This window comes from Xenopus tropicalis, chromosome 4, assembly GCF_000004195.4.
Source record: "Xenopus tropicalis strain Nigerian chromosome 4, UCB_Xtro_10.0, whole genome shotgun sequence".
NCBI lineage: Eukaryota > Metazoa > Chordata > Amphibia > Anura > Pipidae > Xenopus > Xenopus tropicalis.
In genome coordinates this window covers 37,860,231-37,887,897 of record NC_030680.2, presented here as the reverse complement: position 1 = coordinate 37,887,897, position 27,667 = coordinate 37,860,231, and the positions used below count along the sequence as shown (strand labels likewise).

General features: G+C 41.1%; 1 protein-coding gene across 2 annotated transcripts in view; it reads left to right on the top strand.

The window, feature by feature from the left end:
* ovol1 (ovo like zinc finger 1) overlaps positions 1 to 24,994 on the top strand; it is a 38,581-nt gene extending 13,587 nt beyond the window's left edge. The window contains exons 2-5 of one of the 2 annotated variants that reach the window (XM_012962399.3): positions 3,771 to 3,828; positions 19,168 to 19,340; positions 21,483 to 21,657; positions 24,597 to 24,994. In XM_012962399.3, the coding sequence (XP_012817853.1) occupies positions 19,332 to 19,340; positions 21,483 to 21,657; positions 24,597 to 24,892 (480 nt within the window). In that variant the 5' untranslated portion in view covers positions 3,771 to 3,828; positions 19,168 to 19,331 and the 3' untranslated portion in view covers positions 24,893 to 24,994. Of the gene's footprint in view, positions 1 to 3,770; positions 3,829 to 13,843; positions 15,620 to 19,167; positions 19,341 to 21,482; positions 21,658 to 24,596 lie in introns of those variants that run through there. The other variant, XM_004913686.4, reaches the window with a different exon arrangement.
* Positions 24,995 to 27,667: the final 2,673 nt, after the last annotated feature.

Here is a 27,667-nt window from a genome sequence, read left to right as displayed (position 1 = left end):
ATGATGTTTTACAAGTGAAGGAGGTCTGTTTATATGATTATAACATAATAATAATATAACCAATAATAAAAGAACTGTAATGGTATTGGCACACAGGACAATTCTGGCCACTTGGCACTTGGCTCAAATGCTCAGTGCCAAACAATACCATTGACTAATGGGATTTGTCCTGCAAGTTCTTGTGTTTGACAATATCTGCCCAAAAATGTGCCCAAAATAATCCTTACTGTAACTATTGTGTTTATATCTGGATTTTTAAAAAGGCAAAGAAAAAAAAATTGATTTTAGTAAATAAGGTGACCTTAAATGTACAGGTATGAGATCCGTTATCCAAAAACCCATTGTCCAGAAAGCTCCAATTACAGGAAGGCCATCCCCCATAGACTCCAGTTTAATAATTAACATTTTTAAAAAAGAATTCCTATGTATTTGTTATAATAAAACAATACATTGTAGTTGATCCCAACTAAGATATCTAAGAATCTTTATTGGAGGCAAAACAATCCAATCAGGTTTAATTAATGTTTAATGCATAATTTTGTCGCCCAACTTCGGTTTAGCTTCCTATTTCCTGATTCTGTCTATTCTGATTGCCACTTTGTGTTTTGACCCTTGCCTGCCCTTGACTTCGCTCTTTGCTGCCTGTACTGACCCTTTGCTTGTTTCCTGATTACGCCTTGTGGATCTCGACTCTGTGCCTCGTTGCCTGCATGGATTTGACCTCGGCCTGTTCCACCTTCGTCTCCTCTCCCTAACTTCGCTTTAACGCTAGGTTCCCTAGCCTGCCCAGAACATTTGGCCTGGTTATCTCACAATAAGTCCTGGTGGCACCCGAGTAGCGGAGGGCCCCCCCCGGAAGTGAAAGGTGGCTGTTATAGGCTGAAGAGTGAGCTCTGACCGGGATCTTGGCTTTTGTTCTGGGTTACGGTGTTTGACAGCCGAATACCTAACCAAATCCTGGATTCGGCGCATCCCTAATTTTGTTGCTCTTTATGGATAGTTTCTGCTCTTTCTGCTCTCCCCGATATCCCCACCTGCGGGTGGGCGATATCGGGGAGCGTGTAGGCCCTGGGGCCAACCGATCGCATTATATTGGCGGCAATGGGGCAGTCGGTTCGGGGACCACATCAACGAGCCAATGCGGTCCCCAATCCGACTAGATTTTCTAACCTGCCCGATCGAGTTCTGGCCGATTTCAGGCCAGATATTGGTCGGGCAGGCCGTCGGCAGTCCCCATACACGGGCCGATTAGCTGCCGAATTGTTCTAAGGGACCGATATCGGCAGCTAGAATCGGCCTGTGTACGGGGACCTTAAGCTGTGGAGAAGTTGTTACAATTTGTAACATGAGCGTTTTAGTCCCTTCTCCCCCCCCCCTTTTTTTAAAGGCTTATTTTTTTTATTTATAACAATAAAATAAAAAGAATAACAAAGTGAAATAAAAGCAGGTTACATAAGTAGACATGGCTACTTATGTTCAGAGTGGCCCTGATGCATTGGGTTTGGCATGGCCCCAGTTCTAGGTGGTTAGCCTTCTCCCCTCTTTGAAGGAACAGATTACAGTGATAGGTATATTGTGAGTTTCTGTGTTGTGTGGGACTCTTTAACAAATTTTTGAAAGTCGGAGTTCCCTTTAAATGTTATCAATGCAGATTTGTTTTTGTGCTGGTTTTTATGTTCCTTGTTGCTACAGAAAGGAGTGGGAACTATTTTACACCTGACTGCACGCCACAGCAACATTATAATCAACCCAGCTTGCACCCTAGGGCTGATAGGAGTGTATATAATTTAATGAGTTCTACAGTTGTCTCACTTTTACTTCAGCAGGCAGATGTTTAAACATTATAGAAATAAGTCTACACTATGCAGTGCACCCTGTCTAAAGAAGTAGTTTAACTTTGGGGGTATAATTTAAAACTGATGGGTGCTTGGCCGTTGTATCTGGCTGCAAAGTTCCTATTTACTCTACCAGCTGGGCAGCTGTTCTTACAGCAGAAAGGATGGATAATGTAGAGGAAGCAATACAATATATGAGTAACCCTATCTTGGCTAAAACAGGCCATCCCAAGCTAGTGAACAGTAGAACATTGGTCACACTGGACCTTCTCCCCCAGAACTGCCTTTGCTAAGTGGAAGAGAATGGTGAGGGCGTTGTGAAACTACACCTTTCTTGCTATTATGTAAAATAAAAGTAGAGGATGCCTTAGGTTCTTGCAAACAAAAGCAACTTTATTGTGAAATACCACAGGATTATACTCCAACTGAGGTGGTGTTGAAATAAGAGCAGTCAATCACACATAGGCAGTGACACCCTGTGGAGAAGGCCTGGTAGGTTTAAGGTTTACAACAAATGTGGTCTGGATCACGCACAGGCGAAATCAGGACTAAGTTAAATGGGCACCCTGGGCAACCTTTGCACACTCCCCGCCCCCCATCTGTACACAAACATGCATGCGCACGCTGACGAGTGGGAGGAGGGGCTGGTGAGTTCAGGGGACTGCTCAAAGTGTTAGTGTTTTAAATCCTTCAGGGCAGAAATTAGGGGAGTGCAGGCAGAAAAGGTACATGCCCAACACCCCCCCCCCCCCACACACACACACACTGTTGCACATAAAGGCATATGTCTCTGCTGCCTACCCCTAGTTTGAACTTGGCAGAAATCAGCATCTGGGAAATGAATATAACCTAAATCCCTCTTCAGTACTGTGGTCCCTTTACTTAGGCAAGCAGAGCCTAGAAGGGAGATACCTCCATTTATCAATTCTTGTTGGAGCACAGGCTGCTCTTGCTATTCCTCACTGTCTCACATTCCTAGAAGATGCTATTACAAAAGCTAGACCTGTAACTGTCAGATGAAGGAAGTGCCACCAAACACTATATAAAAGTGTGACAGGACGTAATCACCAACCTAAATGAGAACCAAAATGATGTGTCAGAAAATGTGCACTAAGTGGAAAACTTCCTCCACCAAAGCACCTAGTGAGTCAACCTACTCCAGATTGAAACCATTGTATAGCGTATAACTGATGTAACAGTTTATATAAAATTCTGTTACGTAGCTTGACTCACTAGGTGCTTCAGTGGAGGAAGTTTTCCACTTGTCGCTTTCAACTTGTGCACATTCTTTTAGTTCAACTACCTCTTTTTGTTTGATTGGCCAGCTTTCACAAGGCTGAAATCTGAACAGACAATTGTGACCCAAACAGCCCTAAGAAAAACCAAACCATTTAATGGATGCAAGGAAAACCCTAAATGTGTGCTTCCCAATCAACATGTCTGTTGTTCATGGTTTAGGCTACAGTTCCAGTAAAGCAAACCCAAATGTTACAGTGTACAATAACATTATTGACACTTTCTTGCTTACTGCAATAGTGAAACATTTAAACTTCAATAATGACCCCAAGTTCAAGGCATATTTCACACAGAAATAATGCAGAGTGAGAACCAAGCCTGATCGCTCAACATAAATGTCCAATCTCATCAATGCTCTGGTGGCTAAATGGCAGTAAATTCAACCAACAATGCACCAATATAGAGGAAAGCCTTCTGAGCAGAGTAGAGGCTGCTGTACAAGAAACCAACTTCATATTAATATCCTTGTTTTCAGAATAAGATGTGACAGACAGATATATTATATTCCATAAGCATTCTTTCTTTATTTTTGTATTCCAATTGTCTTTTATTGTTGCAAACTTATATATAATACATTATACAGCTATCAACAGTTATTGTACAATCATTAAGAAATGAATATCCTCTATTTTCTTACAGTGTTTGAAAATATTTATGAAAAGGAGCGTCTAGAAAAGAAGATGAACATATTAACCAGGTAAGTAACTGGGAAAGTCCTTTATTATTCTTACAAAAAGTATGTACACTAATGGTAATTGATTATAATTTTTATTATACATGTAGGGGCACATTTACAAAAGCACGAACTCCGAGTGTATTTTCACCGATTTTTTCGTATGTCGCACGACTTTTTCGTACGCCACACGACTTTTTCGGACGTTTGCACGAAAAAATCAAAAAGGTTTTACGGCTGTTTACAATTGTTCGGTACGAAAATTTAGTGACTTTTGGATCGCCAATACGATATTATCGTGACTAATACGATTTTTTCGTAAGCATTTTCGTGATATTTGCGATCTTCCGAAATTTTCGTTTCCAATACGATTTTTTCCCATTCGTGATTCGGATTCGTGCATTAGTAAATGTGCCCCGTAGTTTATTGTGTCCATAAGCATTCATTGTCTTCTTAACTTCAAATCCATTTTTCCAGTCTGCAAATCTATATGTGTCATTTTTATTTTCTTTCTATATTTTTATTTATCATTTTACTGATTTCTCCAGCTTTCAGTTCTTTTTATTTATGTTTAAATTTTTGAAGTGGAAAATACATTTTGGAGTAGAAAAAACGTATATCATATGTGTGACAATGACATATTACAGTGGACAAGTTGTTTTTCCCTAGTGCAAATGGGTGCAAAATTCCTGGGCATCTCACAGTTTAGGCTACATTTTGTATTAGCTGTTCATCCCTGTACCTATATCTGCCTATATCCCTCAGTTCTTGCATGTCACATTACAATATATGCAGAAGGGTTATTTCAGTGACATAGTGGAAACTGAAACAACTGGGGCAAAGTATCAATATAAGGAAATAGTAATTACTAGTCAATTGGGGGAGTGGCATTTCTAAACACTGGGCAATGTTGCAACTGGGCAGTTACTTATAGTGATCAATTATTTTCAGTTTTCTACCAGCAACTGGCTGAAAAAAGCTAATCACTGATTGGTTGCTACAGGTTATTGCTGAGAAGCAAATTTGCCCAGAGTTTGTATATGAGCCCTTACTGTTCTATAGTGAACATCTGATTGGTTGCTCACATGGGTTCATGAGGGAGTAAATGAAGAGGGTGGCTGTAGTAAAAACATGGATTAGCCAGATGCTGCCAAGCATTTTTCAGAGTTTTTGTCAATGTGGTGTGTTGGACGGCTCACGGTTTACCTGCTAGCCACCACAGGCCAGTCATCTCCATAGAGAGCGCCACCTAATGTGAGACGTTCATTACAGAAATGTCCCTACTTATGAATTTTCTCTGCGCCCTCATCTTTTTTTCTTCAGATTACACTGTATTCTTTATGTTTATACTGATATTTCCCAGTATTTCACTGGTCTGGTATTTCTGGCTCAATTCTCCGCTCTACACCCTTTTCTCCCTCTGGCACTCACAACCCCCAAACCCCCGCCTAACTGCCACCTCCCTTTTCCCCATACTTGTAGGTGTATATCCACAGCAGTAACTGATTCATTGCATAATTCCCTGATAAATCAGGTTTATCACTGCCAGCCAACATGTCGCAAAACAAAAAGAGCTGGTATGAATCAGTGTAGCCAAAATGCAATAACTTTAAATGCAATTAAAAAGAACTAGTACAGAGATGAAGATTAAAGGGAAACCATACCCCTGAAAATTCAAACTGGGTAAAATAGATAGTTATAGCCAAAAATGTAATCTATAAGGGTTGGAGTGGGTAGCTGTCTAACATAATGGCATTTGAATCTGACCTGTAGGCTCACAAACTAACTGAACAGTTATGTCCCATGTGCCCCCCCCCTTAATCACTGACTAAGAGGTAAGAGAGTTAAACGCAGAAGTAGTGTTTTGGTTATTATGCTAGACATCTGCTCACTCCAGCCTTTAAAGATTACATTTTTGCCTAACTAACTATATTAGAAATATTTTTTATTTTGCACAGTCTATTCATTTTACCCAGTTTCATTTTTACACTGAACTGTTCCTTTAAATAGAAAATTGTTTCATGTACTAAGGGACAAACCCTGGCTTGTACAATTCACAGTGCTCACACACAAACCAAGGACTCAAATGCATGCTAGGTTACATCAGCCAATGAATGGATAGCGTTCTGTCTTTTATTCCCATACTTCTTCCTGTTATTTTAGAGTAGTGTTATTTCCTGTCAGGTGATCTCTGAGGGAGTACACAGACCATCACGAAAAGATAGCTCTAGGTAAAAAATGTAAAAGAGATGTAAAATAGATCCCTTTAATGATTTACATTACCTGTTGGTTGAGTATTCATTCTGAAGGTATAGTTTTGCTTTAAAGAACAAAAAGTACAGTGCAAAATGTTAAAAGTTTTTATTCATAACTGAAAATGTTGGGTAATTTTTAATAAACTAAAGCAGTGATCCCCAACCAGTGGTTCCCGTACCACATGTTGCTCACCGACCCCTTGGATGTTGCTCCCAGTGGCCTCAAAGCAGGTGCTTATTTTTGAATTCCTTGCTTGCAGGCAGGTTTTAGTTGCATAAAAACCAGATGTGCTGCCAAGCAGAGCCTCCTGTTGGCTGCCAGTCCACATAGGGGCTACCAAATAGCCAATCCCAGCCCTTATTTGGTGCCCCCAGGAACATTTCTCATGCTTGTGTTGCTCCCCAACTCTTTTTACATTTGAGTGTGGCTCACAGATAAGAAAGGTTGGGGACCCCTGAACTAGAGTATCTTTTACATTTTCAAAAAGTCATTTTTTCTCCTTCCAAAGTAGGATTTTAACTAGGGATGCACCGAATCCACTATTTTGGGATTTGGCTGAACCCCGAATCCTTTGTGAAAGATTTGGGCGAATACTGAACTGAATCTGAATCCTAATTTGCAAATGCAAACGAAGACACTGTGCGCGCAGCAAGGGATTTTCAGCTTCCATGTTTATGCGACAAATAAACATGCATTCGGTGTGGATTCGGGCGAATCCAAATCCTGTTAAAAAGGCCAAATCTAAAAATATCCCCTGCTATCTATCTATAATGCCCTCTAACACACTTGTAAAGGGTAATCATGTCCCCTCACCCCAGATATTACAAACCCAACCTTCACAGTCCAACCTCATAGTTTAAATCTTCCATCCATTGGGAGTGTGAACTCTGGATTGGCGGTTCTAGGTGAGGCTGATCTCTCTAACAGCCGGGAGACCAGTTTCACTAGTAGTGGTGGGGAGGAGAGCAGAGCTAGGCCTAAACAGATGGTGGTTATAGGGGATTCGATCATTAGGAAAGTGGACAGGGTAATCTGTCAAGCGGATCGCTTCAACCGGACAGTTTGCTGTCTTCCTGGTGCCAGGGTTCGGCATGTGGTTGATCGGGTTGACACATTATTGGGAGGGGCTGGGCAAGACCCGGCTGTCTTGGTACATATCGGTACTAACGACAAAATGAACGGTAGGTGGGGGACTTTAAAGAGTGAGTTCAGGGATCTAGGCTCTAAGATTAGGCAAAGGTCCTCCAATGTCATTTTTTCGGAAATTTTGCCGGTGCCGCGTGCAAGTTTAGGGAGACAGCGGGAGCTTAGGGAGCTAAATGCGTGGCTAAAGTCTTGGTGTAGGAAGGAAGGGTTTGGGTTCCTAGAGCACTGGGCTGACTTTTCCTTGGGGTACAATCTATACAGCCCTGACGGATTGCACCTCAATGGAAGGGGGTCTGCTGTGCTAGGGGAGAGAATGGTTAAGAGGTTGGAGGAGTGTTTAAACTAGACAAGGGGGGGGTGGGTGAGCTAGAATTCCATGGGAAAATTAGTGTAGACGGGGTAGGGGGACTAGCAAAGGGTTGTGGGGGAGGAGTGAGGGGGGCATATAGTTTATCAGATAAGGAGCTTCCGTTACAAGGAAAGCAGTCTCATAATTGCCTTAGCTCTAATTCTCCCTTAGCTAATGTAAACATCAGAGGGAGAAGTAATAATCTCCGCTGCATGCTGGCTAATGCGCGTAGCTTGTCGGGTAAATTAGGGGAGCTGCAAGCTATTGCATGTATTGAAAATTATGATTTAATAGGTATCACTGAGACCTGGTGGGATGATAAATGCGACTGGGCTGTGAATTTAAATGGGTATACACTTTTTAGGAGGGACAGAGAGATTAAAAAGGGTGGAGGGGTTTGTCTTTACGTAAAGTCAGACTTAAAGCCATGTAATAAAGACATTACCAATGAAAACGTCGAATCTCTTTGGGTAGAAATTTCAGTAGGGCTGAAGGTCACAAAGAAAATGATCATTGGTGTATGTTATAAACCACCCCGTATAGATGAGGGGGATGAGGCCCAGCTATTGTTGCAAATGGAGGAGGCTTCAAAACTGGGTCAAGTTGTTGTTATGGGGGACTTTAATTATCCGGACATTGACTGGAGTAATGGGGTGGCTAAGTCAGAAAAAGCTAGTAGGTTTGTAAATATGCTAAATGACAACTTTTTATTTCAGGCAGTTCAAGAACCCACTAGGAATGACGCTATTTTGGACCTGGTGATTTCTAATAATAATGAACTTATCTCTAACATTTGTGTGGGTGAGCATTTGGGGAACAGTGATCACAACATGGTCTCCTTTGAGATAATGCTGCAGAGACAGCGCTATAAGGGAGTAACTAAAACACTCAATTTTAGACGTGCAGACTTTGCCAGTATAAGGGCATCTCTGCAATGTGTCAACTGGGAAAGGCTTTTCATGGGGTTAGACACAGAAGGAAAATGGAACATCTTTAAAACATTGCTTTGTAGGTATACGCAACAGTATATCCCCCTAGTAAGCAAGGAGAGGCATCGCAAAGCAAAACCTTTATGGCTGAATAAAAGTGTTATTGTCGAGGTTGGTAAGAAAAAACGTGCTTTTAGGGCATTCAAGTTAGCTGGGACAGCAGAAACTTTCATCAGGTACAAGGAAGCAAATAAAGCATGCAAAAAAGCTATCAGGCAAGCTAAAATAGAGATGGAAAGGGATATTGCTGCTAGGAGTAAAAAGAATCCAAAATTATTTTTTAATTATGTGAATAGTAAAAAAATGAAGCAAGAAGGGGTGGGAACTTTATTATCACGGGGGGGTACGTTGGTTGATGAGAACGGGGAAAAAGCTGAAATTTTGAACTCTTATTTTTCATCTGTCTATACATCTGAGGAGCCAGATAATGAAGGCTTCCCTTGTAATATGCCCAGTTCTAGTAATTTAGCTACTGACGCATGGGTCACTCGGGAGGAAATTCAAAAGAGACTTGAACATGTAAAGGTAAACAAAGGTCCAGGGCCGGATGGGATTCATCCCAGGGTATTAAATGAGCTGAGCGCTGTGATTGCCAAACCTCTTCACTTAATTTTTCAGGATTCATTGAGGTCTGGCATGGTGCCGAGAGACTGGCGGATTGCTAATGTGGTGCCGTTATTTAAAAAGGGATCCCGTTCTCAGCCTGAAAACTATAGGCCTGTTAGTCTGACATCAGTAGTAGGAAAACTTTTGGAAGGGGTAATAAGGGATAGGGTACTTGAATACATTGCAGTTCACAATACTATTAGTTTGTGCCAGCATGGTTTTATGCGTAACAGATCTTGCCAGACTAATTTAGTTGCCTTTTATGAGGAGGTGAGTAGGAACCTTGATGCTGGAATGGCAGTTGATGTCATCTACTTGGACTTTGCTAAAGCGTTTGATACAGTACCTCACAGAAGGTTAATGATCAAATTAAGGAATATTGGCCTAGAACATAATATTTGTAATTGGATAGAGAACTGGCTGAAGGATAGAGTACAAAGAGTGGTTGTAAATGGAACATTTTCTAATTGGACCAGTGTGGTTAGTGGAGTACCGCAGGGGTCAGTCCTTGGGCCTTTGCTGTTTAACTTGTTTATTAATGACCTGGAGGTGGGCATAGACAGTATTGTTTCTATTTTTGCTGATGACACTAAATTGTGCAAAACTATAAGTTCCATGCAGGATGCTGCCGCTTTGCAGAGCGATTTGACAAAATTAGATAACTGGGCAGCAAACTGGAAAATGAGGTTCAATGTTGATAAGTGCAAAGTTATGCACTTTGGTAGAAATAATATAAACGCAAACTATCTACTGAATGGTAGTGTGTTGGGGGTTTCCTTAATGGAGAAGGATCTAGGGGTTTTTGTTGATAACAAGTTGTCTAATTCCAGGCAGTGTCATTCTGTGGCTACTAAAGCAAATAAAGTGCTGTCTTGTATAAAAAAGGGCATTGACTCAAGGGATGAGAACATAATTTTGCCCCTTTATAGGTCCCTGGTAAGGCCTCACCTTGAGTATGCAGTGCAGTTTTGGGCTCCAGTCCTTAAGAAGGATATTAATGAGCTGGAGAGAGTGCAGAGACGTGCAACTAAACTGGTTAAGGGGATGGAAGATTTAAACTATGAGGTTAGACTGTCGAGGTTGGGGTTGTTTTCTCTGGAAAAGAGGCGCTTGCGAGGGGACATGATTACTCTGTACAAGTACATTAGAGGGGATTATAGGCAGTTGGGGGATGTTCTTTTTTCCCATAAAAACAATCAACGCACCAGAGGTCACCCCTTTAGATTAGAGGAACGGAGCTTCCATTTGAAGCAGCGTAGGTGGTTTTTCACGGTGAGGGCAGTGAGGTTATGGAATGCCCTTCCTAGTGATGTGGTAATGGCAGATTCTGTTAATGCCTTTAAGAGGGGCCTGGATGAGTTCTTGATCAATCAGAATATCCAAGGCTATTGTGATACTAATATCTACAGTTAGTACTAGTGGTTGTATTTATAGTTTATGTATGTGAGTATAGATTGGTAGGTGTGGGTTAGGTGTGCTGGGTTTACTTGGATGGGTTGAACTTGATGGACACAGGTCTTTTTTCAACCCTATGTAACTAACTACTATGTAACTAACTACTATCCCCTTTACCAGTTTAAGTTGCAGTCTCTGCACTCTCTCCAGCTCATTAATATCCTTCTTAAGGACTGGAGCCCAAAACTGCACTGCATACTCAGGGTGAGGCCTTACCAGGGACCTATAAAGGGGCATAATCATCCTTTTGTTAATGTCCTTTGTTATGAAAGACAGCACTTTATTTAGTAGCCACTTAAGGAGGCCATACGCGTAATAGCAATTCCGATCTTTTGTGCGGCCATTGGTCAGGGCTGAATCGTCAGATATGGAGGTAGAAACAATAGAAATTCTACCTCCACCTGCCGATCCAGCCCTGAACGTAGATTTTGCTTGGGTGCCTTCAATGGTGCCCGATTAAAATCTTTTAACCTGCCCGATCGACATGTCGACCAATATCCGCAGCCTTTTGCGGTATCGGTCGCCTCAAGGAGCCGCCACACGCACAACGAATATCATACGAATTAAGATTTCGTACGATATTATCAGTGTGTGTATGGCTGGATTTAGTAATACTGCCTAGAGTACTAGAGTAGAGTATTACTAGAGTAATACTACCTAGAGTTACACAACTTTATCTAAAAAAATCCCCAAATCCTTCTGAATTAAAATGATACTGGCACTAAAAAATTACTCTTTAAAATATTAATGCTCATGATCTTTTTTTCGCTGATAGTGCTGCTTTTGTAAGTAATTGTTACTTGGAGTCCCTAAACCTGACTGTTTTGCCAACCCGACTGTCCCTTCTCAGCCTGTTAGTTATAGCTTCTAATGCTAACAGCCTACTGCTGCACAAATATGGCCGCCCCCTCATAGAGGAACATGGGGATCAGATAGGTATTGTAAAAGCATCAGGCAAAAAATGAGCCCTCCTGTTTGCTCTAAACAGCTGAAACATGCTCTGCTCTTACAAACCTAGGCAGAGGTTCCAGTTGGGCCATGGCTTGCTGAAAAGGGCCCAAAAGGGCTACAATTATAAATCTGAATTAACATATATATCTCATATAAATGTGTAACAGACAAATAACTCTAACTTTCACCCATTGATAAATATGTTTATAAAAATCCCAAAGAAATGAATAGAACATGGGTGAGTTTTGATAAATCTGCCCAATAGTGTTAAGAAGGTGGTGCACCCATCCCCCACTTTACCGTGTTTTTTTCATGTACTCTTTTTTTATTAAAATGTTTAAAGAACTATAGTACACTGCATGTATCCCTGACACAAATAGGAACTATCAGTTATTGTTAGGTTATGTTTTTAGTTTAAAAACTCTTATACTGACAAAAATACTTCTTTTGAATGTATTATACATAGAAGGAAATAGAAATAAGATACTGAAAAGTGGGAAACTGCCAAGGTTTTTGGATTAAAACTGTAGGCTTAATCAGTGTTTTATGAGGGAGGAGTGCAAGTAACTGGGACTTGTTATCCGCAACAATAACAGGCGCTAATAACTGTTCCCAGTTTCATGTTGTTACAAGAGCAGTAAACTGAAAACCAGTTACTCCATTAATTGTCACCACCCTATAATTATTACAGCCCTTCTCATGATGTTTTGATATCCACCCTATATGCTAAGAATTCATTTACAAAAGTTACATGAATAATAACCTCTCATTAAGGTCATATTGCCTAGTACCGTAAGCATTTTCAGAATTGATATATGGATTTTGCAGTGGGCTTTATCATTTAGGGTGCATTTACCTTCCACTGTTACATCTTGTTTTTCCTTTCGGGAACATCACACTTTGCACTAGAGCTAGTAGCTAGCGGCAGCTAGAAGTTTGAAGTAAAAGCTAAAAGATCAGCATTTTGGCCAGTGTTTATGGATAAAGCAATTGACTCCCCAACACAATGGGCCAGATTTGATTTGATGAGAAAGGCTTATCTCCTAATTCCAGTTTGCCAATTGAGCCATATTCAATTTAATGAGAAAAACGTCTCATTGTTTATTACATTTTCAAATGAAAACTTTAGTCTGTGGGGAAAACTGCAACTGACTTAGGAGAAAAGTAAGTTGTCCTCAAATTAAAGGAATACTGTCAAGGAAAAACATGTTTTTTATGAAACGCGCCAGTTAATAGAGCTTCTCCAATATAATATTGCATTGAAATCTGTTTTTCTAAAACAAATTTTTTTATATTTTATTTTGAAATTTGACATGGGGCTAGACAAGTTTTTAATTTCCCCTGTGCCCTCAGTCATGTGACTTGTGCTCTGATAAACTTCAGTGACACTTTACTGCGGCACTGCAAGTTGGAGTGATATCCCCCCCCCTTCCTTTCCTTCCCAGCAGCCATTCAGCAAAGCAATTGGAAGGTAGCAATGTAACAGCTCCCTAACAACCTGCATTGCTAAAAATGCTCCCTATGAGAATGGCACTCAATAGTAAAAAATCAATGTCCATCTCATGACTCCTCCAGTTACATGGGAGTAGGAGAAACAATAAGTTACCTGAAAGCAGTTCTAATGTGTAGCGCTGGCTCCTTCTGAAAGCTCAGACTCAGGCACAATGCACTGAGATGGCGCCTACACACCAATATTACAACTAAAAAAATACATTTGTTGGTTCAAGAATACAATTTTAAATGGTATAATCAATTATTTGCAATGTGAACAATGTAATATAGTAATAAAATCTATACCAAAAGAATAATGATAGAATCCCTTTAACTAACATCACTAACATTTGGTGCCATGCACTTTGCCTTACTCAGGGAGTCTATAACTCCAGTTGCTCTCATACTACTCTCTTATGCTTATGTATCATATCAGCTAACCATTGCTTTAGTAAGCTGATTGGGCACCCTAGGCAGCCATCTCGCCTCCTCCCATCACCCCGCTTTCTCACGTTTATGAACAAACAGCCACATGCAAGATGACATTGTGATGGGGGGAGCGCACTTTGTCAAGTGGCGCACGAAAGCCTACCTGCCCCTACTGTTGGCAGACATGCGTACAAAGGAGTGCCCGTGCCTGTCTACCCACACCAGGCTCACAATCATTTAGTGGCTATAGAGAAACCGGTCCCGTGGTCTGGGCCCCCCACGATCGCAGGGTATGTCCCCCATTTAGAATTATATATAATGCTGTAAGTGGTTATTTGGGCAGATGGCCCAAGTGTATAGTTTGTTCTCTCTGATTATGTATCACAAGAGAACTTTGCACAACATTCTGCATACTAGGCAGCTATCATTGCCCATATGGACAAAATAAGAGGCTCAGTTATTTTGTGAAAGACCCCTACTACAGTAATGTAATTAAGAATGGGGGTAGTTTATGTGCTAGAGTTTGCACTTACAGAGGGAAGAAGTACTGTAGATCTTATGAATCTATAGTTTGTACAAGTAACATTTAGAAGTATTAAGTAACATATTTCATATTTCTCTCAAAGCAAATAAACGCAGCAGTGTGTCACTGTTTTCACACCACAAGATAACATACACACCCTTTTTCTAACAGGCAGACTCATACACCCTACCTCTGCTACCAAGGTTTAATATGGCAATGTGTATGCGGGTTAGGGTGTGGGTCCTTTCGGCTCCCACCCAGAAGCCATGTCCCCACCTCACCAATCTTCATCTCCTCCCTTAAAGCAATTCCAACTCACTCCAAGCGGTTTTGGAACTGGTTGAACAGGTCAGGGGAAGAAAGACAACGAGGAAAAAAAAGTACATTGGTGGATCCTCCCACCACCGTTATTTCACAACCTGTTCCTTTAGTGCAGGCACTTGAGACTTCATCAATGCTCATCCAGGACCAGAAAGGTCAATTCCTGGAGTTGGGGGAGCTAGCTGCAGCCCTCCAGCTGTTGGGCTACAACTAATAATATCTTTGAGTGGCCAGGCTCAATAACAACTTCTTGAAGATAATGGCTTTCCTGTCTCAATGACCTTATTTTATTCTGGATGAAGATTCGCTATTCATTTACTGACATAACTGGAAAATACAATCTAGATTTACCAGAGCATGAGAACAGCCTTTGGGCTTATTAGAAGGAAAGAGGTCAGTACCATCTCAGACTATCAACCGGCATTTCCCAAATTCTTTTTTTTTTTTTTTTTTGGCAAGACTGGATTTTTATGAAATCTCCTATTGACTGGAAGAAAAACTGAGCTAAGAACCAACGGAACATTCATTATACGTTAGGATATAACGATACCAGAACATATTTCAAAGTATTTTTCCAATTTTATTCCTAAATATTAGGAATTGATATCACACCTTCATATCATCCTGAATATAATCAAGGAAACTATTCTTGCTTTTTTTCCCCCTGAAATAGTTACATAACTGGGGATAATAAAAAAAAGACTTTGCCACATTCATAGGAGACTTATCTTTCAGAGCACCAGGAACAGGAATTATCTGAAAATATTATAAATTCTATATAAAATATTATTTCAATTTACAACTAACCTGTACTGAACATAATAAAGGAAAATACATTATATTATGGATAATTTATCGGCTTCTGGAACAGTATTTGCCTAACTCTACCTCATACTGGACCCGAAGTAACTTATCTCTTGGACCTTGTTTTTGGATAATTGGTTATTTTGCATGTTGTTTTCTAATCCTCAGTGGGTTTAAAGCAGAGGGCATAATAGCTGGAATGCTACTAAACATAGCTGTATGTCACTCTAACTTTAACTGATATAGGTAAAATATGTAACTATACAAGACAAAGCAAATAGTGCACTTTATAGGCCTATCTACTACCCCGATATCCAGAACAGATAGAGCTTGGAGTTGTGTAAAAGAGCACACCGTTACTGTGGCGGATACCTGAGAAGTTAAACTGATAGAAGATGCCTAGGGCATTTCTGGTGAAGAAAACATTTTTGGACTCAGCAAAGAAGAAGTGGGGAGAGGTGCCTGATGAGGACAGAGGAGATGTATATGTGCCAGGTGAATAAATCCTTGTATGTCGTTGTGTATTCATCTGTTTATAGCTATTCAGCTATCAATGGATTTTTCCTGGCTATTATAGTTTCATATCCTGAAACGGAGATATGTCGTTTGTTATTGTGCATACATCCTACAAATGTGTCTTTGAAAATATCATACTAGACAATGGTATAATAGGATGGTTACAGGCACAACATGCTAAAAAAATCCCTAGTTAGAAAGATTCAGTTCTAAGAACTTTGTTCATCCCTTAGTAGCTGAAGTCTTATAATATCCTATTATAGGTAATAATGTCTTGTTTTTTTAGGCTACTAGAAGTCAGGTCCTAAACCCTGAGTTGTTAATATACTTTAGCAATTTAACATGCCCATTCACTGGGAAAATAATTTCATTCTAGTCATAAATAAATAAATACATTTAGTATATTGTCTTTGTGGATAATAAAATATTTAACTTTCTGTTCTGCAGTTCTCCTGTTTGACATTTAAACTGTTATCTGGTTGCTAGGGTCCTAGTTACACTAGGAACCAGGCAGAATTTGAAGATGACTAGGGGCTAAATAGAATGATTACTATTAAAATGCAGATACTGATCTAAGGGCTAAATAGAAAAGATAACTTTCAAAAACTGAAAACACCAATCTAGCCCCAGCATTTTCTGGTTTCTGGTTTTTAGGGGCATCTGTAACCATCACAGCCAATAATATTTTGGAGAAGGAGAAGCAAAATAGAAACAATAATTCAGAAATCACAAAAACGTAAACATATGATACTTAACAGAGATGGAGGTCATTGCAAACCTTTAGTTTGAAAAGAGAATTAAATATAGGTATGGCGTCCATTATCCAGAAAACTCCGAATTATGGGAAGGCCATCTCCAATAGACTTCATTTTAAACAAATAAATCAAGTTTTTCCCTTTAACTCTGTAATAATGAAACAGTACTTTGTACGGGTATGGGATCCGTTATCCGGAAACCCGTTATCCACAAAGTTCCAAATTACGGAAAGGCTATCTCCCATAGACTCATTATAAGTAAATAATTAAATTTTTTAAAAATGGTTTCCTTTTTCTCTGTAATAATAAAACCTTGTACTTGATCCCAACTAAGATATAATTAATCCTTATTGGAGGCAAAACAATCCTATTGGGTTTAATGTTTAAATAATTTTTTAGGAGACTAAAGGTACATAGATCCAAATTATGGAAAGATCCCTTATCTGGAAAACCCCAGGTCCCATACCTGTACTTCATCTAAACTAAGCTTAATGAATCCATATTGGTGGCAAAACAATCTTATTTGGTTTATTTAATGTTTACATTATTTTTTAGTATGGAAGTCCAAGTTACAGAAAGATCCTTTAACCAGAAAACCCAAGGTCCCGAGTATTCTAGATAACAGGTTCTGTACCTGTATTAAATGATGCCTACATAATGCATGAAAAGGAACATTCATTTTGTATACTAACTAAGCAGCATTTATGTGCACTTCCTCATTCCCAGAAAATACTTTAAATTCCATATTACATGCTTAAAGGACAAGTCAACCCATTTCTTAGGTTCATAGATTATCTAGGTTCACATCATGTAAAGTTTAGTGCAAAATACATTTCCTAATGGGTGGGAAGTTTTATTCACTACCCCAAGCTGGTAAAGCCAGTGATTCGGCTTGGAATCTGCTGTAGACAAATTGAAATGTTGCTCAATGATTTCTTAAATAACTGACTGGATTCCCAGATGTATTTCCCTGCTTCTTAACTAGTGATGTCTTGTTTCACTTAATGGAAGATTCTCGAAACTGCGAAAAAGTCTCAACATGGCTACCAAGCGACTTTTTTGATACGACCATGCCCTTTTTTTACGCAAAGCGTCTTTTTAGACACAACCACAAATTTTTGCTGATGGCGAAATATGGAATTTCGCTGCAAATCCATGCAGTAGGAAGTAAAAAAAATCACTGCTGGGCCCTTCCAACCTTTGGAATGAAAGATCTTCAGGGGTTCCCTTCTCTAGGGTTTGGAAGCTAATTTGCTGGGATCCCTAAAATCTGCATGTATCAATTCACAATTTTTGGATCTGGACAAAAATCACACCATCTACAGAATATTTTGCTGAATACCGGACCAAACATAATCCAAATGCTTATTGCATATTTAGATCTGTGCTCTGAACTCTCACAACTTTGGATTCATTTCTGCAGTAAGAATTCTTTCGGTATTTGGCAGAATCTACAACATTACATTACATTACATTAACATTTATTTATAAAGCGCCAACATATTCCGCAGCGCTGTACAATAAGTGGGTTACATACATTGGACATACAGAGTGACATATAAAGCAATCAGTTACCGATACAAGAGGTGAAGAGGGCCCTGCCCAAAAGAGCTTACAATCTACAACCAGTTTCTGGATCTAGTACATCTATACTATGGACCCATTACACCACTTAGACGGCAGAGGTGTGGGATCAAGAGCTTAGGGGCAGATTTTACTGGTAAAAATATATACTCATGGTTCATATATACAGTTTTTGGATTCATTCCAGTCCAGTTTGTTCAAAATTCTTAAGTCAGGATTAGTGATGAGTGAATCTGTGCTGTTTCGCTTCACCGGAAAATTCGCAAATCTGTCAAAAGATTTGTGAAATGGTGAAAAATTCGCAAAACGCCGAATCGTTTCGCATCTAAAAAAAGTAAACATTTTTTTTAGACGTGCATCATTTTTTTTACGCAGGTGACAACTTTTTGTTGCACGGTGAATCCATTTCTGGCAAAAAAATTCGCCCATCACTAGTCAGGATAATTTTCCTAGAAATTGTCAATGAAAACTGTTAGTTTTGATCGTTTGAAAACATAAACAACAATAACAATTAACATAATAACAATTTCATAACTTCTTCAGTTTCTAGAAAATAAGCCACTTCCTTTGTAGTTACGTTGTGTTTTCTGTGTCAAGTCTCAAAAAGATGAGATAGCAACTGACTGCAGTGTTGGTACTGTACATAGTGTCCTCGCTTTACTGCCTCTTCATGTGAATCAGGTTAAACCTCTGGGTCCATCTAGTGGAACATAAAAAGTTAATCTGAACAACATTAATGGAAAAACCAATCCTGTGAATCTGCATATTATAACAAAGACAGATGGGAGATCATTGTTCAATATTACTCATTTTAATGCCTAATTTTGTCATTTTTGTGCACGTGATTTTTTTTTACTGTGATTTGTGACCTACTGTGAGCAACCCACTTGAGATTTTTCATATATATGCAAATAATCATGGGAAAAGTCAAGGTCATGATTAATGGTCACCAGTTTAATTTGTTATTGCAGTTAACTATGCTGGTTAACGTCAAAATCTGATCTCACTGATCAAGTATTACATGTTGTTATTACATGGCACATTAATACGAATATGTGTGACTGCTCTGAAACTTCAAACAGAGCTGTTATATTACTGTAAGCATGCAATAGGGTCCAGGCATGTACACCAACACACAGCTCAGCTACATCCTTAATATACAAATCTAATCCCTCTCTTGTTCCACAGTGGGCCTAGGATACGTGCTTCAGCAGAAGGCAGAGCCCGAGTTAGACAATGAGGAGGCTCTTGACCTGTCACTTCATCACCTCCGCTGTGTGTCAAATTCCCCTTCATGCCAAGTGACAGAAGGAAGGCAAGAACAAGCACCAGGAACCCAAGACAAAGTTCCTATGATTCAGGTGGGAGGGGGATAGAATGATAGAAAATGTTTTAAAACTCCATTCATTACTGTAATTGGTCTACTTCATAGGTCTGTTAATTAGCTGACAGTTTCTGTGGTCAAAAACATCATTGCTGAAAAGCAAGATTCTCTTTCTAATAACAATTACATTCACACCTAACTAGAAAAGCATTAAACAGTTAGTTACTTAAGGTGGCCATACACGTTAAGATCCGCTCGCTTGGTGAGGCCGACAAGTGAGAAGATCTTCTCCCGATATCCCCACCTACGGGTGGGCAATATCGGGCAAATGTAGGCTATTTCGCTTGTTTGGACCTGGGGTCAAACAATCAAATTATAACGGTGGCAATGGGCACAGTCAGTTCAGGGACCAGATCAACGAGCCGATGCGGACCTAAATATTTGAACCTGCCTGATCGATATCTGGCCAATTTCAGGCCAGATATCGGTAGGGCAGGCCTGTTGTTCCTGCCCCTAAACGGGCCGATAAGCTGCCGAATCGGTCCAAGGGACTGATATCGGCAGCTACAATTGGCTCGTGTATGGCCACCTTTGCTCACCTTGCAGGAGATACCAATATCTGCCATGTATTTCTTCCATAAAGACAATGGGAAGTGCCATGAAGCCTCCTACAATGTTTATTACTATATGGAAATGTGCATCAATGTGTTTTTGAGCAATAAATGTGGGTTTGAGGTGACTAGCAGCACCTAGGGGCAGATTTATCAAAGTGAATGGGCTCAATGCAGCACAATTCCCCCACTCGCTATTCAAGGAAAACTAAACCCTGAACAATAGTTACATAGTTACATAGTTACATAGGGTTGAAAAAAGACCATTGTCCATCAAGTTCAACCCATCCGAGTAAACCCAGCACACAACCTATACTAACCAATCTATACACTCACATACATAAACTATATATACAACCAGTAATACTAACTGTAGATATTAGTATCACAATAGCCTTGGATATTCTGCTTGTTCAAAAACTCATCCAGGCCCCTCTTAAAGGCATTAACAGAGTCTGCCATTACCACATCACTAGGAAGGGCATTCCACAGCCTCACTGCCCTCACCGTGAAAAACCACCTACAATGTAAAACAGCACATATGTAAAACCCTGCTTCATCTAAATAAACCATTTTCATAAAATATATTTTTGTAGTATGTGCCATTGGCTATTCCTAAATAGAATATTTCCATTTTAAGAATTAAGGGCACACAAACAAGCCAAAGCACACATACATGCTAGGCCACATCAGCCAATGAATGGTCAGAATTCTGCCTTTTGCTTCCACACTTCTTCCTGTTACCGTTAGAGCTGCATCATTTTGGTCATATGATCTCTGAGGTTGCACAAAATGGTGGCTCATATTCTTTAATAGGTCACTGTCGGTTAAGTATTCATTCTACATGGGATAGTTTTCCTTTCATTCCTACAGGATTTTTAGAGGTATTTTTATCAGTGGGTAAAAGTTCACCATTTTATAGGCCTCTAAAATTCCAAAAGGAATGAATTGAGAGTGGGGAAATTTTAGTGTGGTGAGCTCTAATTTCACACTTTGCTAAATTGGCCCCTTAGTATGGATGCCAATAGCAAGTAATCTGTAGCTGGAAATGGACATAAGGATCGCCTCTACCTCAGATGCTGTGTGGCTTCTTATTATTGTGCCATAATGCTCTTGCAAAAAGCTAACAGGTGGCACAGTTGTGAAAGGTTCATGGCAAGATCCCGGAGAGTCAGACAGACGTAGCCACTACTGAATTTGCTAAAAGCCCCTGCAGTGATATCATAAAACTATGTCGGCATAAGCAGGTATGTCAGGCACTTCCTTCAGCTTTTATCCCCTGGAATGAGTTACATGTTTAGAGACAGACGTAGAACACTGCTGGCAAGTAATCTGCCTTGGGCAGTGTCAGGAAAAATATTCTTCCCCAGGAATCAGGAGGCAAATGGTATCCACAGTTCCTCCCCAGTAACATTTTCTCTCTAATGCTTCTGTTTACTCCCACATGTATGTAAACAAACCAGAATCACTATTATTGTTTTGGGCTGCTTGTTTTGGTATGTCACTTTTGCTTACTTTTCAGGCATCTATTAGTATGTATAGTTCATTGTTTTTTCTGTCTCTCGCAGGGCGAGCAAAGATTACTCTTTCACTGTGCTTTGTGTGAAAAGAGCTTCTCATTTCAACGCATGCTGAACCGCCACATGAAGTGCCACAGTGAGGTCAAGAGGCATCGGTGTGAGCATTGTGGGAAAGGTTTCAACGACACGTTTGACCTGAAGAGGCATGTACGCACCCATACAGGTGAGGGGACTGCAAAGGGGAAAGGATTCAGAAAAAGGAAACTAAATGTCAGATATCTAAATTAGAATGGTGCTGGGCCCTTCCTCTGTCTTTAAGACTGTATACCAGGGATCCCCAACCTTTCTTATTCATGAGCCACAGCCAAATTTAAAAAGACTTGGAGAGCAACACAAGCACCATAAAAGTTCATGTGCAAATAAGGGCGAACATTGGCTATTAGGGGCCTCTATGCACCCTATCAGCTTACAGGGGGCTTTATTTGGTAGTAAGTCTTGTTTTTATTCAACCAAAACTTGCCCCCAAGTCAGGAATTCAAAAATAACTCCCTGGTTTGGGGGCACTGAGAGCAACATCCAAGGGGTTGGGGAGCAACATGTTGCCCCTGAGCCACTGGTTGGGGATCACTGCTGTATACAATGCCAGCAATAAAAGAACAAAAAGTACTCAGATATGTACGTAGAGTTAAAGGGGTTCTTCACCTTTAAATTAACTTTTAGCATGTTGTAGAGAGTACTATTCTGAGACAATTTGCAACTGATCTTCATCTTTTAATATTTTGAACGAATTAAGCTTTTCATTCAGCAACTCTACAGTTTGGAATTTTTTGGTCCAAATTACCCAAGCAACCATGCAGTGGTTTGAATAAGAAATTGGAATATGAATAGGAGAGGGTCTGAATAGAAAGATAGAAAGAAACAATGAAATTGTAGCCTCAAAGAGGATCAGATTTTTGGTTGCTGGAGAGGATCAGTGACCCCCATTTGAAAGTTGGAAAGAGTCAGAAGAGAAAAAATAAAGACCAACTAAAAAGTTGCTAAGAACTGGCCATTGTGAAGTGCCTTGTTTTTGTACAGACACACACTCTGCAGTATGCGTATCACATTAGCCATATATAAAAGTAATATAAAAGCAACGTACATATGAAGATTATATTGATACTTTATGCAGACACAGCATTCCATGCAATGCAATTAGATGGAGTTAAGCGGCTCCAACCACTGCATTAAAGGAGAAGGAAAGGCTAAATCACTAGGGGTGGCAAATGTTAGCACCCCCGACCCCCCAGTGATTGTAATCGCTTACCTGAAAACTGCACCAGCTCAGGGTAAATGCAGGTGAGCAAACCTCTTCCTTCCTTCTCCTTTTGCAGCGATCCTGGGGCTGGCGCATACAACTGAGCCATAAAATCAGCTTTTTTTAATTAAAGTTTGGCTTTTCACTCTACTGCTGATGCACAAAGACCAAAGAAGAAAGAGGAATGCTCACTTGCATACACCCCGGCTGGGTTTCCAGTAAATGATTACAATAACTGGGGAGAGCCTAACATTTTGGCACCCACCAGTGATTGTAACTTTCCTTCTTCTTTGAGCACAGACAGAGGTCACTTGCTGGAATGACTATGAATTAAAGGGATCAATATATAACTGGGCAAGACAACCAAGCTGCCCATCCGTTTTGCTCAGCATGCAGTCGCAATAAAGGCAATGCAACTTCCAGCTGTGTTTGGCCCTTACCTGCCGCACAGTGAGTACAATCTAATAGGAAATACAGGGCTGTGTTAACTTATGCATTCCCCTCCAGTGGAACACATGAAAACTCCACCGCAAGCAAATACTCATGTGAAAGAGCCCGAGACTTTTATTGGTTGCTGTGTGTTACTGAACCTGAGCAAACTTCACCAAAAGAAGCCAATAAATCTCTTTTGCAGACTGGGGGTGCATAAATGTCCCAACAGGCCATTCTAAAATAACCTGCTTGAACCTGGCAAATTATTGCTTTGCAAACAGTCTGGTTGTTTCTCCTATTGATATGTACAAAATAAGTCGTAAATAGGTGCCAAGTCTATAAGACTTTAGGCCTTTGATTTCACGAATTGTGGTTCTTAATTGTGGATTATGCTATTTACACGAAAACTTAAAAAACTACGCCACCTAAAAGCCAATGGGAGCCGTCCTAGGCAGTTTGTAACAATCTTTATTTCCTTTGTGGTGTTACAGGTTTTCTGGTGTTTATTCATTTGTAAGTGCATGAAAATTGTTATGAAAACAAAAAAATTCAAGGTTTTTTTGTTCTTGTCATTTTCATTCCACATTTTTATTTATCCGTGCTTCTAAAATTCCCAAAGGGATCAATAAAGAGTGGGGGGATTTTTCTGTGGTGATTCCTAATTTCACACTTGGATAAATCTGCACCTTAGAGCAGACTTAGAGCTGGGTGGTGCCTAACATTTAGTGCTCCCAGTGATGGAACCATTTCTTCTCCTTCAAGATAGGTCTGTTTAGTGAAATGTCCTGCTGCAATAGGCTATCGCAGTGCTCTCCACTGTTACCTGTAGTGGGCCAATTAATTGTAGACCACTATTTGTGGGTCACAAACCCAGCTCACAGACTAATTTGAGGAAAACTAGAAAACTCAAATTTATAGGTACCAAAATTAGTAGCTGTATCTGTTATTTGTATTATATGAGTGAGTAAAAGCATCCATGAGGTTATTTCAATCAAAGACTGAAACCAAGAGTGAAACAGTAGCCTCCAGTTGTAAAAGAGTCATGAAAAGTTATAGTAGGCTCCCTTAGTAAGAATATAAATCCATACTAAATATTTTTATTTTTTGAATCCATAGTCAGTAAAATCTCCCTTTAAAATGAGATGCAAACCCCTCCCTCAGCTGTTTCCAGACAATGTGAAGAGGACAATGTTGGTAAGAGTGTGTATCAAGTGATTGGGTTAGTGTGACATAAATATCCTTTTATATAAAAGAAAGTATATTTATAACAGTGTTAGACCTCTCTGTCTGCCATTATCATCTGTCAGCTACTTAGACTAAGGGAAGCAATGTCCATCTTCTAGCCCCAAGGGCCTTCAGCAAACTATAGGTGAGACTATTTACAAATAAATGTAAAACAACAGAAGCGCCCTAAACAAATTCCTCCTCCATAGGTGTTCGCCCATACAAATGCCACCTCTGTGAAAAAGCCTTTACGCAACGTTGCTCACTGGAGTCACACCTAAAGAAGATCCATGGCGTGCAGCAGAATTATGCCTATAAGGAACGCAGAACCAAACTCTACGTCTGTGAGGATTGTGGTTTCACTGCTGACAGCCAGGAGAGTCAACTCCACCACCTTCAAGACCAGCATCCTACTAGTCCCCTGTTAAATCGAACCTCCAAGAAGTTAGCTGTAGTTCTGCAGAATAGTGTCACTACACTGCTGCAGGCTGGTCCTATTATCTGAATCCTTAGGTCCAGTTGTTATAATTAGCACTGAGTAAATTTCAATATGTATATTTTTTTTACTGGAGCCCAATTTTTACAGATTAAAAACATGCTTCTCAGAGGTGCAGCCTTTGTTTTTGTAGTCACAGATACACACCACACAGATACACACCACACAGATACACACCACACAGATACAAACTGCACATTCATTTATGGATTGTATATAAATTTGATGTCATTGGTTTTATGTGAGATCTTACTAGGTTAAGGGCCTATAGACCCATTTCATATGCGCGTTAAAACCACATCATTAAGACAGCAAAATTGTCCCCATTGTAGCCTAGGTGAGTTTGACAAAAACATAATTACTGGAAATTTCCCTGTATTGGTAATTTTGTGCATTTCAGATACTAACCAAAAGGAATTTCTGAGCATTCTGGCAAAACAAAATGCAATGGGTTTCCAGCACACTTGTTTATCAGAGGGGTGCACACAGCATCATATGTTCACATCCACATACCTTCAGACAATATATCAAAATTGCAACACTCCCATTCTTCCCATTCACACCTGCCATTCTGGCAAAACACCCCAAACTGCTACATATGCAGCAACCGTGATTACTTTTTGTGACTCACTTGAAATATACAGAACACTCATTTTCAGACTGCAGCCCTGCGAGCTACCTATCCCAGTGAAAGGGAGCTAAAAAAGTGATTGTGGATGCCATCCAACTGCTGGGCCAAATCATGCTGATCCGATCCTTTGGCCCACGGCTGTCCAACTGGCGCCCGCGGGCAGATGCGCCCCACCGTCTGGCCTCCCACCTGGCTGCTGTGACTGCTTACCTTTGTGTAAGCTTTAAATAATATCAGTACTGAGATTAACTGGCCCCGTGCATTGTTCACACCTCAGCTGTTCACACCTTTTACTCTTTACATTGTTCACACCTCAGATTCAGACTGTAAGCCCCCACATCATTCACACATCAGACTGTAGGAGCAGTGCTAGCATTGTCACTGTATGTACTGCCTACCCTATGCTGCCTGTGGCACAGGCAGGCAGCATAGGACAGGCAGAGTATGGCACATATAGACAGCATAGGGCAGGCAGATTATGGCACACAGACCGCAGGATAGGCATAGTATGGCACACATAGGCAGGGTAAGGAAAGGAGAGTATGGCACACACAGGCAGCATAGGGCAGGCAGAGTAGGGAACACAGATGCAGCATATGGCAGGCAGAGTATGGCGTACACAGGCAGGCAGAGTATGGCACACATTGTATGCATTGTGCCTGAGTTTTGGATTTCAGAAAATATGGATTTTTGGATTTTCTGCAAATATACACAACACTCATTTTGAGACTGAAAAGTTCTCACACCTGCAGTCCTGCGAGCTTCCTATTCAAGTGAAAGAGAACTACAGAAGTGATTGTGGATGCTATCCATCTCCTGAGCCAAATCATGCTGATCCGATCCTTTGGCCCACTGCTGTCCAACTGATGGCCCGTTGGCGGATGTGGTCCCCTCTGTCTGGCCTCCCACCTGGCTGCTGTGACTTACCTTTGTGTAAGCTTTAAATAGTATCAGTACTGTGATTAACTGGTCCCATGCATTGTTCACCACTTAGATTCAGACTCTAAACCTCTGCACACACAGGCAGGGTTGGGCAGGCAGAGTATGGCACACACAGGCAGCATAGGGCAGGCAGAGTATGGCACACACAGGCAGAGTAGGGCAGGCACAGTATGGCCCACACAGGCAGTGTAGGGCAGGCAGAGTATGGCCCACATAGGCAGCATAGGGCAGGCAGAGTATGGCACACATAGGCAGCATAGGGCAGGCAGAGTATGGCACACACAGGCAGCATAGGGCAGGCAGAGTATGCCACACACAGGCAGCATAGGGCAGGCAGAGTATGGCACACACAGGCAGCATAGGGCAGGCAGAGTATGGCACACACAGGCAGAGTATGGCACACACAGGGAGCGTAGGGCAGGCAGAGTATGGCACACACAGGCAGAGTATGGCACACATAGGCAGCATAGGGCAGGCAGAGTATGGCACACACAGGCAGCATAGGGCAGGCAGAGTATGGCACACACAGGCAGAGTATGGCACACACAGGCAGCATAGGGCAGGCAGAGTATGGCACACACAGGCAGAGTATGGCACACACAGGCAGTGTAGGGCAGGCAAAGTATGCCACACACAGCCAGGGTAGGGCAGAGTATGGCACACACAGGCAGGGTAGGGTAGGCAGAGTATGGCACACACAGACAGGGTAGGGCAGGCAGAGTATGGCACACACGCAGGGTAGGGCAGGCAGAGTATGGCACACACAGGCAGCATAGGGCAGGGAGGGTATGACACACACAGACAGGGTAGGCCAGGCAGAGTATGGCACACACAGGCACGGTAGGGCAGGCAGAGTATGGCACACACAGGCAGGGTAGGGCAGGCAGAGTATGGCACACACAGGCAGCTTAGGGCAGGCAGAGTATGGCACACACAGGCAGCATAGGGCAGGCAGAGTATGGCACACACAGGGAGCATAGGGCAGGCAGAGTATGGCACTCACAGGCAGCATACAACAGGTAGACTATGGCACATAGAGGCAGCATAGGTCAGGCAGAGTATGGCACACACAGGCAGCATAGAGCAGGCAGAGTATGGCACACACAGGCAGCATAGGGCAGGCAGAGTATGGCACACACAGGCAGAGTAGGGCAGGCACAGTATGGCCCACACAGGCAGTGTAGGGCAGGCAGAGTATGGCCCACACAGGC